A 20,308-nucleotide genomic window follows, 5' to 3' on the forward strand; every position below is an offset into this window, starting at 1 on the left:
ATCTGTGTATGTTTTACCCAACCATGTTTATTTTATGTATCCACCTTGCTCCATTTTTGCAATCGATTTTAAAAGTAAATAAATTGTATGTAATTTTAGTTGTACTTTTAAGCTCAAATTGACCGAAATAAAGATATTACTGACTGACTGTTAAGAATCAATAAAGGGATTAGATACCAAATGTTTACCATTTTTAAGAGTTGCGCAAAACATGTATTACACCAACCATTGAATTAATCAATATATCGACACTTAAATTGTGAAATTTTCAGTTACACATGCCATGCTTGAAACTAGGCTCGCCAGGTCACAATCCCCCGAGAAGGGCTGCCTCGCACAAAAGGGGGACATTGAGGTGGGGAGAGAGAATTGAGAGGGGTGGTGGTGAAAACAATCAGCCTAAATAAACTGGGGGTGCAGACTAACATTAGGAGTGCAGAAGAAGGCCAACAGGGCTGGTGCAGCGAGACAAGGCTAGGGGGGCAGACACAGGTAAGAAAAACACGCGGCATCAGGTGCAGCTCGCTGTCAAGACGGAGTGAATATACACATGGGGAAAAAATACTGGGGATTACTTTTCCACCCAAAATAAGCCTGCGTCTGTAATACATTCATACACTACCCACCGCTCTCCACAACGGGGGTCTGCAAACGCCACAGCAGAGGCACACTGCTTTTAGCACTAAATGGCAAGGCGGTGTGTGTGTGTGAGAACGGGTCGGCCTAGCCCGCGGAACTCTCTAGTAAATAGGCAGGTCCACTTGGTGGGGGTGGAGTAAAGCCAGTGGCAGGGTGTCTGGCTGTAGTAGGAGCAGTGCCGGCGGCCAGCAGTGCCTGCAGGGGTCTGGAGAGCCTCAATCAATCAATCAATCAGAGTACTTGTAGAGCGTGCTACTCACCTGTGAGAGTCTCAAGGCGCTGAGGGAAGGGGCTGCTGCTACTGCTCGAAGGCGAGTAGGTCTTGGGTCTGCCGTAGGTGGTTAGGGAGGGTGTTCCAGGTCACAATCAGGGAACAGAGGCAAGAAAAAACTAGCACAATCAGGGGGCAGAGGCAAGAAAAATGAGCACAATCAGGGGGGCAGAGGCAAGAAAAACGAGCACAATCAGGAGGGCAGAGGCAAGAAAAACTAGCACAATCAGGGGGGCAGAGGCAAGAAAAATGAGCACAATGAGGGGGAGAAGGCAAGAAAAGCGAGCACAATCAGGGAACAGAGGCAAGAAAAACCAACACAACCAGGGAACAGAGGCAAGAAAAACGAGCACAATCAGGGAACAGAGGCAAGAAAAACGAGCAAAATCAGGGAACAGAGGCAAGAAAAAACTAGCACAATCAGGTAACAGAGGCAAGAAAACGAGCACAACCAGGGAACAGGGGCAAGAACTGTTTCTATGAAATAATATGCGAGATTCGGGAGGGCGGGGAGAGAATGCCACCTGTGCCAAGATAAAAGACACTGTGTATGCGGCGGAGGTAGAAATTGAAAGTTCGGCTAAAATGTAAACTATGCACAGTAAAAGTGCTAAAGAATGCGGTAGTGAACTATGAGCGGGCACCAGTGAAGGACTGTATACACATGAAAGAGTTGGATTGGTGGCATCCACTCACGTGCACTGAGGGGGAACAAGACTGTTGCAACTCAAGCTATAGCAAGTTGAAGGACATTCCCAAAAGAAGCAGACTTAATCCTAGACACTTAAAGGAGGGTGAACACCGGAGTCCCTCGAAAGACATACTCAAGGAAATACATACAATCAAGAAAAGAGACAAGCACATACACTCGGGAGACACACGGAAGTAAAGGGGTCACAGGGAGAGGAGAGTCCCTCTTTTTTGCAGTTTTGTTTATATAGCGCTTACTCGGCCGAGGGTATTGGAGTGCTTTACATGAGCACCTGTTAGTTATATTACACAATGACATTCATTTTTGGTAGGCACGGGGAGATTAAGTGATTTGACTCTGAGGGTAAAATCCTCAAATGCTAGGAATACTAGGGGACAGCACTGACATACAATAAACTGTTTCCACAAAGAGAATCATGTAGAATGCCATCCACGGGCACTGCCCCCTCCGACAAACACACACATTCCAGGCAGTAGGAAAGCCTGTCTCAGACCCAGCCCTTTGACCCCTTGCCTACCTCTTCCTTCGAGGCCCGCCCTGTGACCTCCGCACGCAGCCAGGCAAAGTCTCTTTGTGCGTCCGCCTCACACACGGAAGGGGGGGGGGGGACAGAAGCAGCCCCGCGCACCCGCGGTCTCACAGAGCCGGGGCCGTGAGCCACCATCTCTCGCTGTCAGAGGTGGGGTCGACTGCTCGTGAAGACAGAGGCGCGCGGCGATCACTGCCGTTTGTTGTTGTGTTTTAGGAGGCCTAGAGAGCCCAGCTGCTTCCAGGACCTCAGACGGCAGCGGTGTCACTCCGCCAGCCGCGCCCTGTCATTCACTACTACCATCACGTGACCCACAGGCAGAGTTCCTCCTATGCGGAAGAACCCTGACAAGAAAGAGGGATCGTGTCTCGCTCGTCACATGCTCTGTCTTTAAAGCCAGCCGGTCGAAACTACGTGCATCGTGGACACTAGAATGTGAACGGCACGGTGACCTCCATTTTAAGTGTATGAAACCTCTGAAGATCCTGGGAAGAGCGAGGCTTGCGTCCTTTACTGACCCCCTCCTGTACCTAGAGTCCCAACAGCATATAAAGTGGTCGGACAGAGCTCTTGAGCTTTATGAATTCTTAGAGGCGATTACTAAGTGGCAAGATTAATAAAAGTAACATCATATTGACCTCAACCCGATGACTATTGAAGCATAGACGATTAAAAAACGCATGTCATAGCATAACCCTGCAATAGTCTGTTTTCACACGTGAACCTCGGACCACACCATGAACACCACCATGTTTCACCGAGGTCAAGCAGGAATGGATCTGAGAAACACCCCATCATTTTCAGACTGGGGGGCGTGTTTTTCTTTCTCTCCTCTTACCATTGGCTGGAATGTAAACAACAGGAGTGTTTTGACTTGTTGTTGTTTACATTACAGCCAATGGGAAGAGGAGAGAAAGAAACGAAAAAACACACCCCTCAATCCGAAAAAGACAGATGGAAAGACAAACCTTTTCTCCAATGGCTGGCCGCTGTTTAGGAAGCCAGCCAATGGAGAAGAGGGGCGGGTTCAAGCCTCGCTACTAGAACAAAATATCGCCAGCTAGACTGCACAAGCGCAGCCTATGCTAGCCGAGACCTAAAAAGGGTGAACAGGTGGTGCGCTGTGTGCAGTGTATAGGGTATTATTGGTGCATTAAAAGGATATGAACAAACCCGAAGGATGCAGGGGATTGGCTGATGAGAGTGGGCCCTTACCCAGCAGCTCCCAGACAGACTTACCCTGCAGCTTCAGAGCCTTACACTCAGCTCCTCCGTAGCTATCAGGGCGCTTTAAAAACTCAAAGGTCAGACTAGTTCTATGCGTGCAAGCGATACACAGACCTGGAGCTAACAATACAAAATAACAGTGAGAAGACGTCAACAATTTCTGAAGACCGAAAATGCCACTCTTGAATGAGGGGTGTTTGAAGTGCGGCACTTAACCCACCCCCGGAAATGCAACCACGAACAGAGATGAGCTAGTGAAGGCGGGAATGTTAAATGTTAAATGTTAAAAGATTTCTAAAGCGCATGGCTGCCCACAAGCGTCCCAGCGCTGACAGAAGATCAGGCGAGAACAGGGGAGGGAAGTTACGGGAACAACCAGGTCTTTAGAAGTTTCCGGAAAGGCAAGAGATTGGGTTGGGCACGGAGGTCAAGAGGGAGAGCGTTCCACAGTTTAGAAGCGTTGTAAGAAAAAAACGCCGGCCTCTGGAGCGCGACCTCTTGATCCTGGGTGGCAAGGTTAGGTGGGTATTGGAGGATCGGAGGGTTCTGGAGGTAGTATAGGGAACGATGAGGTTTTTGAGGATAGAGGGGGCTTTTCCGTGGAGAATTTTGTGGGTTAGGCAGAGGGCCTTAAACTGCACTCTTTGCAGGACGGGCAACCAGTGCGGTGCTCTGATGGCCGGTTTGGCCGTGCAACGATTCTTGGTGTCAGTAAGAATCCGAGCAGCAGCATTTTGAACTACCTGGAGCTTTGTTGTCACTTTCTTCAGTGCGTCAAGATACAGGGCATTTCCGTAGTCCAGTCTGGACAGAATGAGGCCCTGTATAAGGAGCTTTCTTGACTGGAAGGGGAGCAGCGGGAGAATCTTATGGGCGGTGCCCAAGAGGCCATACCAGACTCCTGCCGTTTTCCTTGCTTGGGTGTTCAAGGTGAGGTTTTGATCAAGCCAAATCCCAAGGCTTTTGATGTCTGATTTGGGGGTTGGAGGCAGGCCCATACACGGGGGCCACAAGGATTCCGGACGGAAGTGAGACTGATTGCCCATCACTAGTATCTTCGTTTTATCGCTGTTGAGTTTCAAATGGGACCTATCCATCCAGCTGACTATATCCCCCAGACAGGAGTACAAATCGATGGTAGGATTTTCCTGCTGACTAAGAGAGACAACCAGCTGGGTGTCATCCGCATATGTCAGAAGTTTAATTCCGTGGGGGGTGACAATTTGTTCAAGAGGAGACATGTATACGTTAAAGAGCGTCGGGCTCAATGAAGAGCCCTGCGGCACTCTGCAACGTATAGGGGTCTCTTTGGAGATGTAGTCACCGTCCGCCACCTGGAAAGAGCGACAGTGAAGAAAAGATATTAACCAAGACAGGGCAGACCCTGTAATACCAAGGTCTCTGAGCCGCTGAGCCAGGATATGGTGGTTGACGGTGTCGAAGGCCGCACTAAGATCCAGGAGGATCACTGCCACTGATCCTCCTGCATCGATCATCTTCCTGGCCTCTTAAACAACCGCCACCATCGCTGTTTCAGTACCCTGTCCCGGGCGAAAACCTGTCTCTGAAGGTTTGAGCAGTTCATTGGATTCCAGGTAATTGGAGAGCTGGCCGTTAATACATTTTTCAGCCATCTTGCTGATGCATGGGAGGAGAGAGATCGGCCTGAAGTTAGCCAGGTTTCGGGGGTCCAAGTTAGGTTTTTTGAGTAAGGCCCTGACCACCGCCTTCTTCCAGCTGGGGGGTACCGTTCCGTCTGCTAGTGAGGCATTGATCAAGTTCACCATCGAAGCAAGGATGATGGGAGCTCCCTGTTTTAAGTTCTTGACTGGGGCTGGGTCACGCGGAGAGCCACTCTTAAGTGATTGGAGGATGGGAGATAGAATGTCCTCACTGATGGGGGTGAACGTGTCTAGTCCTGTATTCAGGTTCTGGGCCTGCATCAGGCAGGGGTGTGGAGGGTCCACAGGGGTGAGAGGGGGGAGTTGGTGGAGGATGTTTTGGATTTTTTGATCAAAATAGGTGGCTAACTCGTTGCAATGATTGTCCGAGAGATCATTCGTGCATATATGCTCCGGGGTTTTTAGGAGTTTTTTTACAATTTGAAAGGTTTCTCTGGACGAGCAGGATGCAGTACTATTTCTTTCATTGAGGAAGGCTGTTTGCGCAATTATTTGAGCTTTTTTATAATTGAGGATAGCCAGTTTATAATCCCTCTTGCTGTTAGGGTCAAAGTCTTTCCTCCACACTCTTTCAGACCTCTTACAGAGTTTTTTTAGGAGGCGGACCTCGTGTGTGAACCATGGAGAGGTAGGTTTTTTCCGGGGTTTCAGATACGTTTTTTGGGGGAGGACAGTGTCAAGGGAGTTTTCAATCCAGGAGGAAAACTCGGCATCCGCTGTTGCGGGGTTGGTTTCATAATTAGGCCTAGAACGCTCCAGGACCTGCTTCCATTTGCCAATATGTAGTTTGGCCCAGGGACGAGAGAGTCTACCCGGAGCTTGGTTGGGAGGTGGAGTGGTCGAGATCCACCAGCTAAAGGGGATAAGCAGGTGGTCGGACCAAGGCAATAGAATGGGTGCTCTCACTTTGAGGTCAGGAATGTTGCAGAAGATGTGTTGTCAGAAGTGCCATGCCTGCCCTGCTCCTGCTCCCAGCTTCTTTGTCTAACCTTGTCTGTGTCTACCTTTCTCTCCTCTCTAGGACAGCAGCAAAGTCTACACCACCTACTTCTCCTACTTGGAAATCTACAACGAGTGTGGCTACGACTTGCTTGACCCCAGGCACGAGGCCTCCCGGCTGGAAGATCTACCGTGAGTAGCCAAGCAAGGCCTGCATGCTGGATATGTGAGGGCCGCGCCCTGCTCAGGGGGTTTAGGAAAACTCACCCCTTTCCAAGTCATAGGTTGGGGTTATTGAGGTGATGGCTCCTCTCTGAACCCCCGGCACAAGGCTGGAGGCTGGAAGACCTATTGTGAGTAGTCAAGGAACTCCTTCATGTTAGATATGTGAGGGCCGCGCCCTGCTCACAGTTTTTGGTTGTTGAGGTACCCATCCCCTTCTGACTGGTTAATCCCTACATGTGAACATTGCAGACTGAACTCTGGCTGAAGACTAACCCTGGACAGAGTTCGCGGAGATCCGCTACGTGGAACTCTGCGAAGTGACAAAAGAAAACTCCACCATGTTTACTCAGAGTTCCACGAGCAGCTGAGTGGGTTACCTCACGCCCTTAGCACTGATTTTTAGTGCCAGGTGTTAGTCCTGTGCTGTAAAATCTACCCACATAGTGCAAGAGGGCGCTCCTTCTTTCTGCCACTCGAGTAGAAGTTCTGCTCGAGTGTCCGATTCCTCAATGCGAATGAAAGGTTTCTCAACTCGAGCGGTAGCGCCCATCCGAGATCGCCTGCTTTGAGAAATCTCGCTGGGACTTGGTCTAGCGGTGGATTTTCCGCGCTCGCCAATTTACCATTTGCAAGTACGAACGAGGAAAAAGCTCCGCTCCAGCGAACTCCACGGAGCGCAGACTTAAAAAAACTCTGCGAACAGAGAGTAGTTCACCGCCCAGGCTTATTGAAGACCTGGAGTGGTGAGGGCAGTGACTGAGGATGGTTGGGTGTTAGCATCCACTTCGCTTCGGGTCATACTATCCTTCCAAGATAGAAGAGTATATTCTATAAATACATAAATTCCATTAGTAAAGTAGAGTGGAGCAGAGGCAGACATGCTAGACACAGGCAATTACAACTGTTGAGGGCAGGTCAAAGATCTGTACAGGTCACTTACCAGAAGACAGATGTAGGCCTATGATTTTTCATCACCTATTGGGGAGCAGATGCCAAATGGAGGGCCAGGAGGGGTGCATATAGAGATGCCTCACAAGCAGAGCTAAAGGGGGGGTTGTTACCGGTGCACACACCTTATTCGCCTCCGCCTGCAGTCTTGTTCCAGTTCTGTGTCAAGAACCGTCCATGTGTGCTGGCAGCTGGGCCTGCTGTCGCACACAAGTGCACAACACCGCCTAAAGAGGCCCTGATGTGCAATCAGTGATGAAAGGACTGCTAGTGTGTGAGACGGTGACAATTCATTCACTCTGTTCACAGTCATAAACAGGATGCTGCTTTTTATATCAATCTGTTTATTAAACAATTCTTCAAGAAAATGACATGTGTTTTCCTCTCAGACATGTAGTTGCAGAACGTTCCATACTTGGTACAGATCACATTCTGTAATCATGCAGCTGCTTCTAATTAAGAAAGCATCTAATGAAAATGGAATTTTTGGCCCACATGCATCAAGCATTTTTGGAGTCGGCCGTTTGCGATTCCAAAAATGCTTTTTGAGATGCATCATGCTTTTTTAGAAATCGCAACTTTTTTGCGATTTCTAAAATTGCGATAGCATTTCAGAAATCGCAATTTTGCGATTTCTAAAATGCTATGCATCATTTGATTTCAAATTGCGAAATTTGATATTGCAAGTGCAAATTACCACGAAGTTGAACCTCGTGGTAATTTGCGAAATTGTTTAAAAAAGCACAAACATGCATTTTTTAAACTGTAAAGTCCTTAGGACATGTGTGTATGTAACTTATACTCAAAAGTACATTTCATGGGTGAAGGGGGGGGTCATTTGGACCCCCCTCTCCACCCTTGAAATGCATTGCTGAATTGCGATTTCAAATTGCGAATTCGCAATTCCCATTCATTCCTATGGGCATTTTAGCCCATAGGAATGAATGGGAATTGCGAATTCGCACTTTGCTAATCGCATAATATTTGAGAATCGGTAAAAATTGCGATTTTTACCGATTCTCAAATATTTTGCGAAAATGTACATGCATCCCATTTTGCATTTCCTAATTTGCGATTCCCTAAAAATCGCAAATTAGGAAGTGCAAAATGAAACAATGATGCATGTGGGCCTTGGTTCCCCCCAATCTCCGCCTCATAGGCCTTTTTCTCAATGTAGTCTCACAAGAATATTTACAATAATTTTTGATGTTGAGTACTTTTCTACAAAACATGTAAGCATGTATTGTATTTTATTTTTTGCTTGAAGTCCGTTTGCATTATACATTGAGCTGCAACATGCGTGCGACTTCTCTCTAAGATGGCGGGCAGGATCAGTGTATTAATAGCAGATAGACAGAGGCCTGATAACAGGGGGCTGCCTCAACATTCAACGCTTGGAGAACCGGTGATGGCATAGACCGTCCACCTCCATTTCAAAAAGTGGGACTATTAGTCCTGGGGTCTTCAGGCACAACGCCCCTTAGTGAAACTGACACTGCAGCACTTGACCTTTTAATTCATGTATCTGTCATTGCATCTCAGTTTGGGACTAGGAGACTGTTAGAAACGGGTAGCGTGGTGCAGAGCGGGCGGGCCAAACTCCAGAGGAAATGTGTAAAGCATCCGCGCAGCACACACAGGCGACACACAAGGCACACTAGAAAAAGAGACTCCACAGCAGGTTAGGTGAAAAACAGTATGTGTATTATAAAATAAACACATCAGAAGGGAATCACAGGTGCAGAAAAACTGTGCCAGCCGGCACCGGGGAATAATTCATAGGGGACTATATACAGGGCAGCGCTAATCATGCCGCTGCCAGAACCATCACAAGTTCAAGGCTAACTGAAAGTCCATAACCAATCACTGGCCGTACCTACTGGAGAGGAGACATGCACTTGGCATAAATCACTTCATGCCAATCACCTTAGGCATGTGTCAAGGTAGGCCTAAACATGAAACCAGCCTCATAGGCGTTAGGGAAAAACAGTAGCATAAAGTCATTAATCATGAAAACACATTACGCATAACTTCAGGCATAAATCATCATTGCCGTAGCCTGGAATGGGAACCTCAGGTTAGGCTTAGTATGCAGAACACCAGCATTGCAGCCCTAGGGGAAAAGAAACCATTCGCACTAGGCATAAAACACACAGTGGTCAGGCATAAAGCCTGAATCAACACCCTAGTCCTACTGTCACAGTGGACCTGAAAACACGAATACATTAGGCATAACGGGTGAGCATATTCTGCATATCATTAGGCACATCATACTCAGCTGGGGCCTAAACCATGGGAGCATTAAATCACCTTAGATTAGGCACTTTACGCAGGACCCCCACAAGGTAGCATTAGGGTAAAAGCATTAATGCATTAGGCATACAAACAGTATGAATAACCTATTAGGCGTGAAAAGCATTAGGAATCAACCTGTGGGCATAAACATAGGAGGCATGAAGCAGTCTCATCAGGGTAAAAGAGCTAGGCAACATCACTTAGGCATTAGCAGAGGCATAAGGCACCTCCTGCGGTACATAGGGCCTAATCATATTAGGATGGGGCATACACATGAGGCATTTCATCATTGCGCACGTTAGGACAGAACATTAGCATAATGGTGCATTCCTAGTAACTCCCAAACGTCCTGTAAGCATTAGGGCGGAAGAAACCATTAGCGATATAACCACATGCATTAGGCATAGACAACATTAACAGTACACTTTATGTAAATACACCTGGAATAGCTGCCCCAAGGTTGCAGATTCGCTTCTGGCGCTACTGCGCCTGGGGAGCCCTTACTCGGGGGCTCTCAAATTACCAATAACCCAAAATCAGCATTGCAAAACGGAGGGAAAAGCAGTAGGTATCATCCTAGGTACAAATGCATTATGCAAAAATATTATGCAAGAAATCATATGGGACAATAGGCCTCGCCAGCATAAACACAGTTCGCCCCAATCGGGGGCACAACACTCTGAAACTGGCCCCAGGCCAACTGGCCTCTCTCCGGGGCTCAAATGCCCTATGTGCCGCAAATTCAGGGCTGGCTGCAAAAACAACAAAAGCAAAGTGCGCAAAGCACTGGGGCAGGGCAGGAGTGTCTCTCACTCATCTCTCTCTTCTCCTGAGGAGTTCAATGCCCCCCAATACGTTGCAGCTGCCCACTGTCAACCAAGCAGGCAGGGGGAATCCCTCATGCCGGGATCCCCCCGTAGCACTTGAGAATCCTAACGCTGCAGACGTCCGCTCCTCTTCTCCTGGGCACAGTTGTAGCGCCTTGGCAGCAAACAGAGCACAGTTGATGCGAATAATGCACTCTGACAGCACCACAATGCAGCACACACGCAGGGGAATTGAAATATAGCGTTTTGACAGCACAGCGCTGCAGGACCCACGCACCTTCTTCTCCTGGGCAGGGGATGGAGGCAGCGCTCACGAGGCACTAGATGGATCACAGTCCCAGGGTCCCACCCGAGGGAGTGGCGCCCACGCTTCTCATCTCCTTGGAGTGCAGGCAACCAGAAGATAGTGCTCACGAGGCGCTAGGCGGCAGAAAAGTTCTTCGGGACTTGGATAGCGCTGCATCCCTCACAAGGCGCTAGGCAGCAGGAAGAGCCCAGTCACTACAAATATAGCGCCCACGAGGTGCTAGGGGAACATGCAGGGGGACTCCCTCACCAGACGTCAGCTGCAGGATCCACGCTCCTCCTCTCTTTGGGGATGGAGATATATCGCTATGACAGCACCACGCTGCAGGCGTCAGCTCCTCCTCTGGCAATCAGGAAAATAGTGCCTCCCAAGCGCTAAGCAGCTGGCGAGGATCCAGAGCCCCACACGAAAGAATATTGTGCAGCCTTGGAAGAATATAAGGCCGCAATTATTCAGGCAAAGGCTACATACTATACTAATAAAATCCAAGAAGCTGCAAATTCATCGAAATAATTATTTCAAACAGTCAATGCCCCGCTGAGATGCCCACGGGACGTAATGTTTACGCCGGAACAAAAATTTGTAGATAAAATAGCCACTTTCTTCCAAAATAAGGTGCAAGCAGTGTACGAGAGCCTAGAAGAATCAACACACAATATAGGAGAATTAAATGTAGCTCAACCTGAATCTAGGGCGGAACACGAAGGCTTGCTATCCTTCTCCCCAATAACAGAAAAAAGGGTAGAGGAACTGGTACCAAGTATTAAATCAGGCTCCCCCTTGGATCCCTGTCCGCCACACATATTGCATTCGGCATCAGAAGTTATCAGCTATGCCTTATCCCCACTAATTAATACAATCCTGTCTGATGGAGTTTTCCCAAAGGCATGGAAGAAAGCATGCACACGCCCACTTTTGAAAAAGCCTAAACTGGATCCACAGGTTGAGATGAATTATAGACCTATCTCCTGTCTGCCTTTTGCAGCGAAAGTACTGGAAAAGGCATTAAACATAGAACTAATGTCATTGCTGGAGATAAACAATTTGTTAGACACCACCCAACATGGTTTCCGTCCTAAACATTCTACGGAGACTGCTTTAATCCTGGCAACAGAAGAAATATGTAAGGTAACAGATGAAGGGGGAAGGGCTGTACTGGTCCTGCTTGATCTAACAGCGGCCTTTGATACGGTAAACCATACTGTGCTCACTCAAAGGCTGCAGGACGCTGGTGTCAATGGTACAGCACGGGGAACAACCTTTATAACGCAACTTTTAGCACGCAGTGCTATTACAACGCAGACTTTAAAACGAAAACCATTACAACGCATTACACTGGGGGGCGCTCTAGGATAGGGAATAGTTTTAATTTACTATCCAACACCTTCCCTAGTGTTCACGGGGACTGGTGTTGGAATAGTAAATTAAAATATTCACTATTTAGCACCCCCCAGTGTAATGCGTTGTAATGGAATGCGTTTTAAAACTTGCGTTGTTACAGCATGCGTGGTAAAAGCATGCGTTGTAACAACGTACATCCGCTGCACTCTCCTATCCTCCTTTCTGTCAGACAGGAAACAAATGATCTACTGGAATGGCCTTAGATCAGAGGAATTCACCCTACCGGGAGGAGTCCTGCAGGGATCGGCCTAATCGCCAACATTATTTAATATCTATGTAGCCCCTCTGGCCAGGATGGTAAAGAGCCATGGCTTTAAGTTGGTATCCTATGCTGAAGATACGCATCTTATAGTATCTGTAGCTAAGGCTGCAGATACGCGGGCCACGGATTTCTGTAAACACATTTCATCCCTGATGAATTGGATGAATGTGAACTTCTTTTTTTAAAGCTAAATGCAGCGAAAACAGATGTCATAGAATTTGGCTCAAAAGACAAAATCTTGAACCAGTTATGGTGGCCTAGTACTGCTGGACCACCTCCGATACCAGTTTCAAAACCCGTAATTTGGGAGTAATGTTTGATAAAAACCTGACCTGGGCTTCACAGATCAACCAGGTCATCTCAGCATGCGTCTTCACTCTTAAAGGACTGAGAAAGATTCTCCCATATATTCCCTTTGCCCTAAGGAAAACGGTCGTTGTCTCCACCATATTGGCTAGAATTGATTACTGTAACGCCCTTTACTTAGGAATGGCTGTTGCTGAACTAGATAAGCTTCAGGCTATTCAAAATGCAGAGTGCTGCTTGGGCTGCCTAGACGCCACCCAACTTCAATAGCCATAAGAAACCTTCACTGGCTCCCTGTACGTAGACAAATAGAATTCAAGTCCCTCTGTCTAGTGCATAAAGCTCTGTTTGGAGAGGGTGCTAAAGATGTGCAAGCTCTCTTCTCACATTATGTCCCTACTCGGACTTTAGGATCCTCTTCCCTTGGCCTTGCACAAATTCAAAAGATAAAAAGAGCACGCTGTGGAGGAAAGCGTTTTTCATTCTTGGCGTCCATACTCTGGAATACACTTCCACTACATATAAGAAGTTTATCCAACAGACTTGCATTTAGGAAAGAAATCAAAACCTGGCTCTTTCCCCAACACTAATAGGATGCATTCATGTCCGAGTTTTTTACTCTAACACAGCGCCAAGACCCCTCGGCAGTAGTGCGCTTTATAAGTACGTTCAGTCAGTCAGTCAGTCACACAAGAAAGTAGTGCCCACACTCCTCACATCCTTAGAATACAGGCAGTCAAAGTACAGCGCTCACGAGGCGCTAGGGCAGCAGAGCAGACAGGCCAAGCTGGGCAAGATCAGCAGACAGTGGGTACTCATCAGTACAGGACAGCAGCTCCTAGAAGCAGTCATCTCCCATAAAGTGGCACTCCTCCTGACATAGCAGTCTTCACTCCAGCAAAGGCTCTCACTGGCCCTGTGGACAGCAGAGGTGACAGATGGGCTCAGGGGCCAGCACACAGGCCCTTGTGGCGGTACCTCCTGGCAGAGTGTCCCCTCTCATTCCAATCCACCCTCAGTCTGAGCACATGGCATCTCTACTGCTCTACATATACACCCCTCCTACCACCTACCAGAAAGGGCTGGAAGCTTCTAGAAGGTCTCTGGCAGTTCCAGCCCCAACTGTTACTTGGGAAAGTGTAGAGCACCTTGTCACTTCAAACACTAGACCGCCAACCCACCTCAGGCAGGCGTCACAAGCAGACAGAAAAGGCGTCCATTTTTAAAGGGACATTTCTGCAATGGTGAAAATAAAGGTGTGTACACCATTGCACAGCGCTGGTTAACAGTGCAAAGTGTGTGTGCTTTCTGCCTTACATAGGTATATTAGGGCCCCCCACCCCCCTTTAGGGGACATCTCCCCCATGGTAGAAAATGTATATGCCATGTGTGGTGTGACAGGAAAATAATTAATGCTGTGCAATGGTGCATTTCCGTATTCCAGTCTGCTGGTGACGAGTGTGTGGGTGCCAGTCTTTCTTGATTTATGGGGGATCCACTTGAAGGTCTTGCGAAGGATGCAGAGTGTGTTGTAGCACGAGGAGGAGACGGCGTTAATCTGTCGCATATGATGCCAAGGTTGCAGGCATGGTCCGTTTTAGTGGGGTGGAGGTGCTGAGTGCGGGGGGCCACCAGGTGTCCCATGCTGAGGGGTTGGGTCCGGAGATGAGAACTTCTGTCTTCTCCGACTTCAGCTTCAGACAGCTGCTGCTCATCCAGGATGCAACATCTTTCATTCCTTCCTGGAAGCGGAGTCTGGTGATTTGGGTTGCCTGGTGAGGGAGAGGATGAGCTGGGTGTCATCGGCGTAGGATACTATGCTGAGCCCATGTTTTCTGACGATGGCGGCGGGGGCCATGTAGATGTTGAAGAGCTTCGGGCTGAGCGACGATCCTTGAGGTTCTCTGAAGTTGATCTATGTGGGTTCGGAGAGTAAAAGCGGGAGTCTGATTCTTTGGGTTCGGCCGTTGAGGAAAGAGCAGATCCAGTTGAGGGCAATTCCCTGTATACCGGAGCCTTGGAGTCTGGCGGTGAGGGACGGTGTCGAAGGCTGCAGCGAGGTCAAGTAAGATAAGGGCCGCTGTGTGGCTCAGGTCCAGGAGGGTGCGGATGCTGTCAGTGGCGGTGAGGAGGGCGGTCTCTGTGCTGTGGTTGTTGTGGAATCCAGATTGGGAAGAGTTGAGGATGGAGTTTGCTTTGATGAAGTTTGTGAGTTGGTTGTTGGTGATCTTCTCTCTGACTTTAGCAGCAAAGGGGAGGAGAGAGATGAGTCTGTAGTTTTTGATGTCAGTAGGGTCTGCAGAGAGCTTCTTGAGGAGGGGCTTGACTTCCACGCGTTTCCAGTCGTCGGAGACAGTACCGGAATCCGGAGGAGGCATTGGTAGTGCGTCGTTGCTCAGGTGCTAGGGCGGCGGTGGCTCTGTGGAAGATGTGTGGCGGGCAAGGGTCCGTGGGGTAAAATCTGGAAAGAGCTGTGCCCGGGTGGTACTAGTCACAGCCAGGCATATGATGCATGTTTGGACAGTGCATTTTCCTGGCAGTTCTCTGTGAATTACTGCTCAGGATCTAGAATAAGGTGTAATGCCTGATATAGAGCTGGCCCCAGGGCCGCTGCTCCAAGGACGAGGGAGCCAGTGTGACCTCGATCCAATTGTAGGGAATCACCACCGTTTGTGACATGCAGTGTGTCTTTTTGTGCAAAAGGTCACTTTCCACAGTACAGAGCCTCTAGCCATATCACACAAGTAAGCAGAACATTCACTGCTGGGGACGTGATGTGTGGCCGAATATACATGCACCCCAGGGGATTAGTGGGCACTCTTCCGTGGATACAGGTAAGAAGACGTGTGCCTATGCACAATGGGATCAATTGACACCAATCATCACTGTCCCTGCAGCCCTATGTTGCGGCACTAGCCGCTTCTCACTAAGCACAAGCACGACTCGCCGGTTCCATCGGAGCATTGTGCTCCCTGAGAAGGAGCGCGTCAAGATTCTGAGCCTGATGAGGATAGAGAGGATCAGGACAGGACGGTACACCTTTCTACACACGGTAGTATCATGTGGATAATACTACTGATAACCAGCAAGCTGTTATGACTGTGACCGGGGGTAGACCAAAAGCCCCAGACACCATCAGGGCAGAAAGCTGCCACCGCAATGACCGAGCCCGGAGGCACTTGTTAAGATTGGGCCTGGGCTCCCGCAGCACGGGGAAGAGACAGAGGGCAGACCACAAGCCCCAGACAGGTTCGCGGTAGGAAGGCGCACCGCAACGACCGGGCCCGGAGGCGTCTGTTCAAATTGGACCTGGGCTCCAGCAGCGTGGTACACGCCAGGTCTGTGATTCTGGACCAAAAACGGAGCCCTATTATAACGCTCTGGTACTTGATAGAAAGACTTCTATCTGGACATCATGAGCCAGCGAAGGCGTCTAATACCAGGAGTACCTTATGTCCTACACTTCAACCGACCCAATTGAATTGTCACCAAATAAGCATGGACAGTGCTCCTGCTACAGTGGATAATTTACAGGGAACGATCAGAAGCCAGTCAAGCAAGGCTAAGGCTACAATTATTGTCGACACTGGCACCACCAACCCAACGAAGGAGATGGTGAGTGAGAAGAGTAAATCTATTGGCCTCTTGGGAGGAGCTCCGGAGTCTGTTGTTCTCTTTAAGAGCATCCAGAATTTACCACCCGCAGCTCACCCATTGGTATTGGTACTTGCTGCTGTACCTCCCTTGAAGTCTGGCCCAGCTGAGTCTTGGGTACAACTAAAGACCAAAACTGTACATTTGTTAAATAGATATGAATATTTTGATACAGGAAGCGGAGGAAATGATTATTCTACAGAGGGTTGGTTGGGTGGGCCAAGGGCGTAAGGACATTTCAGGATGATTGCATAGTGGTAAGCTTTAGGGCTCCAATGTATGTACGCAACATCTTGAAACAGAGAGAATCACCAGATCACACCAATTCCCAGATTGTGTCACTATTCCTTGGTTATTTTTACAACCCCTGTAGTACCGCTACCTTTTCTAGATGCCTCCTCCAGCGAAGTGTACCCATTAACCTGCACAAACCGGTTTGATGTACCTAATAGTTTGGAAGATGTTAAATGACTACCAGCGGCTGTGGCCCCTGACCATTCTTTGGCAACTTTCTCATGGCTGTTAACCCCATCGTTGTTCCTTCACCTGCTAAAAGTATTTCAATATCAATTGTGAGCTGGAATGTCGCAGGGATATGCTCTAGGTTATGTTTTCCTGACTGCCTTTCATTTATCAAAAGCTACAACATTATCAGGCTGCAGGAGAAATGGGAGCTTGTGCCTTCTCTTATTGATGGGTTTCAATGTTCTAGTATCCCAGCCCCCAGCTCACGTTGTGGCCGAGCAGCTGGTGGTTTGGCAGTGTGGTTGAATATAGCTCTAGGTGACCACGTGGAGGTTCTGGAAACAGCTAGTACGAGCTTTCAGGTCTTACGCTGGAGAACCCATCTTAATCTCTACCTGGTTCATTTTTGTTTTGCCTGGTTAATTTTTATAACACCAATTTTGTCAATGTACCTAATCCAAAGTTATTAGAACTGTTCAACTATCTTACTAAGTTATCTGACAAGGTTGTTACCCAAGGCCACGTACTGTATTTGTGTCTTGCTGGCGATTTCAGCGTTTGTCTCCCTATATGTCGAAGTACTCCAGCTCCTATTGGGTGGGTGTTGGATGCAAGAAGCCAGGAGTGGGAGATGATAGTAATATCCTTTGATTTAGTGGACATAATGGGCACTGCAGTGAAAGATATTATTGCCCCACCAAAATATAAAGGTAGAGGGGCACCCTCCACGATTGAATATATATTTATTACACAGAGTTTGGAGGAGGTTTTGATGTATGGATCTGTTGTTTATCTACTTTTAGCTACTTTTTAGGTTGCTCTCTCAATGGTTTTAAGGAAAGCGCTTAAGAGAGAGATTGGGGCTAGTAACTTTCAACAGGTAATTTAAAGCTGGAAAATGTGTGATCCTACCCGAACTCAAGAAGCAATTCTGAAAAAGAATATGAGACTAGTGGAAGTTTGTCTTTCGGAAGAGGACAGTGCACTCTGTATTGTGGGCACATTTAATGATCTTCTCCAGTATGAAAAACACCCTCCTTAACCGCTTCGCACCGGCGGACATTCCGCCAAGGTGCGAAAAAAAATGACGCATGCACAGTTTGGACGGCCGGTGGCTGTCCTCCGCACACGCCCAAAGTGACATTGGATGGCCGCCGGCCATCCGACGCATGGAAAAGGTTAAACCGGTACACCTTCTTAATAAGCTACATGGCTGGTTTGATCATGATTGTACTGTAGCTAACCGAGAGTTGAGAACAGCACTTGGGGAAAAGGCCTAGAGATCAAGCACTAGTTACCATTTTGAAGAATCAATATAAGGTTGTCACGGCTAAACGAAGGCTGGTTGTTGCAACAGACCAGTGGGACACACTAGCACAGACAGCCTTTATGAAAGATAGCAGGCATTTTTGGGCCACCGTCTCTGATATGAGATGTAAAAATTAATTTGTTTCCCTGGTCTCCTGCCATATTGCGAGTGAAGCCTGGGAAGCCCATTTTAGAAAGATTTATGCTGCCTCCAGAAAAGGAGGATATTTTTAATATTGATAGCAGGATATTAGCAGATGTTAAGATAATAGTGGATAAGGTGGAAGAGGCCATCACACAAACTTTAGGGGGTAAAGCCCCTGGGCCCGACGGCGTCCCAGTCGACATATTTAAATATAACACTGATCTTTGGTCCCCTATCTTAACTAATGTATTTACTCTCAGATGTGCCTGCCCTCCTGACATACCTCCATCATTTTCCTTATATTTAACCCCTTCGCTGCTCATGACGAGCTCAGCTCGTCATGCAGTACACTGGTCGTGTGCTTATGACGAGCTGAGCTCGTCATGAACACTGGCATCCTGCATTCCTTAGCACACAGCGGGAAAATGCACCGCACGCATGTGGTTAAGAAGAGTAATAGAGAGGACCCCATCTGTTACAGGCCAATCTTGCTAATTTGATACCACCGTGAAAATCTTGGTGCGCATTATTTGCAATAGAATCCAGGAGTGGCCCATGCTGCATCCTTCCCAGCACGGGTTCAGAAGTAAGATTGAAACAATCGAGCAATGTGATAACCTGAATTTGGTAATATACAGTTCCAAAGCGCATGCCTCTGTATTTGGCTTTTATTGATGCAAGTGCTGCTTTTGACTGTGTAAGTCGACCCAAATTATGGCATATGCTGCTGTTGCGTGGTTTGGATGTCTCCCTTGTTCATTTCCCTGCATATGGATATGAGAGCTAGAATCAGAATTAGTGATAATGGAAATGTGTTAATTGATATAGAGATTGGCAGGGGCGATGAACAAGGGTGCGTGCTTGCCTCTCTTTTGTTTATTTTTTTTTAGTTTAGAAAGCTTTATTGAATCAAATATACCGAGTAAATCATCAGTACAAGATCACAATCAGTAAAAAAATAAGCAAATGGAGAAAAGCAATATACAGGTGAAATCAAGAAAAGAATCCCAAAAAGGGAATATTAAATATATATACTAAGAGGAAATGCTTTTTAAGAGTTTTAATGAAAATGGGAACAAGGGAAAGAAAGGAAGAAAGGAGGAGAGAAAGAAGGAGAGGGAAAGGAAAGTAAAAAGCAGGCATTTCAAAAACATTAAATAATAACACCAATTAAGGTATATTAGGGCATACGTCTGGAAAGAAAATCAGTTAAAGACAACCATAACAAATCCCTTTTGATCAAAAGGGGAGTAGTCGTAGCACAGGCACGATCAAGTCTATGATGGTGACATATCAAATTCCACCAAGCATTATAAGAAATTCTTTAGGTAGCTTTCCAATTCGTAGTGATTACCTGCAAAGAAATAGCTATAAACAAATCTATAAATTTACGAACATTGTACGAAACATTCCAAATGTGGGAGGAACCACCTAGAAAAATATGAACAATGTCAAAAGTGTAATTAGAGACTAAAATATCATTCAATTTGGACCATATTTGATGCCAAAGGGATTTGGCCAATCGACAGTGGAAAAACATGTGAAAAAGATCACTATCAGAGTGAGGGCATGACCAGCATTGACTAGATTCTGAGGATTTGAACTTGAATAAATCCGAGAGGGTAAGGAAAAGTCGATTATAAAAAAAATATAAAGTCTGAGTGGTACTAGCTGAGCGGGAGGCAGTGTGAATTTTAGACCAAATGGAATCCCAGACAGAAAAGGAAAAGTCCTGCGACAAATCTCTTTACCATGCAAGCTCGGGTTTGGATTTGGGACGGTCAGGGGCAGAACGGGAGAGAATCTTGTAAATAACAGCAGCTTTGTTGGGAATAGTGAAATCTGGTGGAGGGGAATCTGACGGAGCAATATCAGGTAGTGAGTTGTGATGAGAGATGAAAGTGGTTAGAGCTAATTTAAGCGCAGGGTATTGAGAAGAGTATGTGTTAGATAAATGAAAGGATGTGCAAATATCTGAGAAATCCAACAAGGAATCATCAACAAAGAGCTTATCTGCATAAATAATGCGTTTGTCAATCCATTCCTTCCAAAAAAGAGCTTTATTATTGATCTTCAGGGATTGATTATACCATAACGGGGTGAGGGAGTGAAGACGTGCTTGAGAGAATGAAGAGCGAAACAAGGATAGTGTGAGCGCCCTTGAAA

At 47.3% G+C, this 20,308-nt stretch overlaps 1 protein-coding gene across 1 annotated transcript in view; it reads left to right on the forward strand.

The window, feature by feature from the left end:
* Window positions 1-20,308, forward strand: part of KIF6 (kinesin family member 6) — a 1,537,786-nt gene that overhangs the window by 279,125 nt on the left and 1,238,353 nt on the right. Inside the window, exon 5 of the mRNA XM_086925888.1 lies at window positions 6,082-6,191. Within this exon, the coding sequence (XP_086782014.1) occupies window positions 6,082-6,191 (110 nt within the window). The remainder of the gene's footprint in view (window positions 1-6,081; window positions 6,192-20,308) is intronic.

The sequence above is a fragment of the Lissotriton vulgaris genome, chromosome 6 (assembly GCF_964263255.1).
Source record: "Lissotriton vulgaris chromosome 6, aLisVul1.2, whole genome shotgun sequence".
NCBI classification, from domain to species: domain Eukaryota; kingdom Metazoa; phylum Chordata; class Amphibia; order Caudata; family Salamandridae; genus Lissotriton; species Lissotriton vulgaris.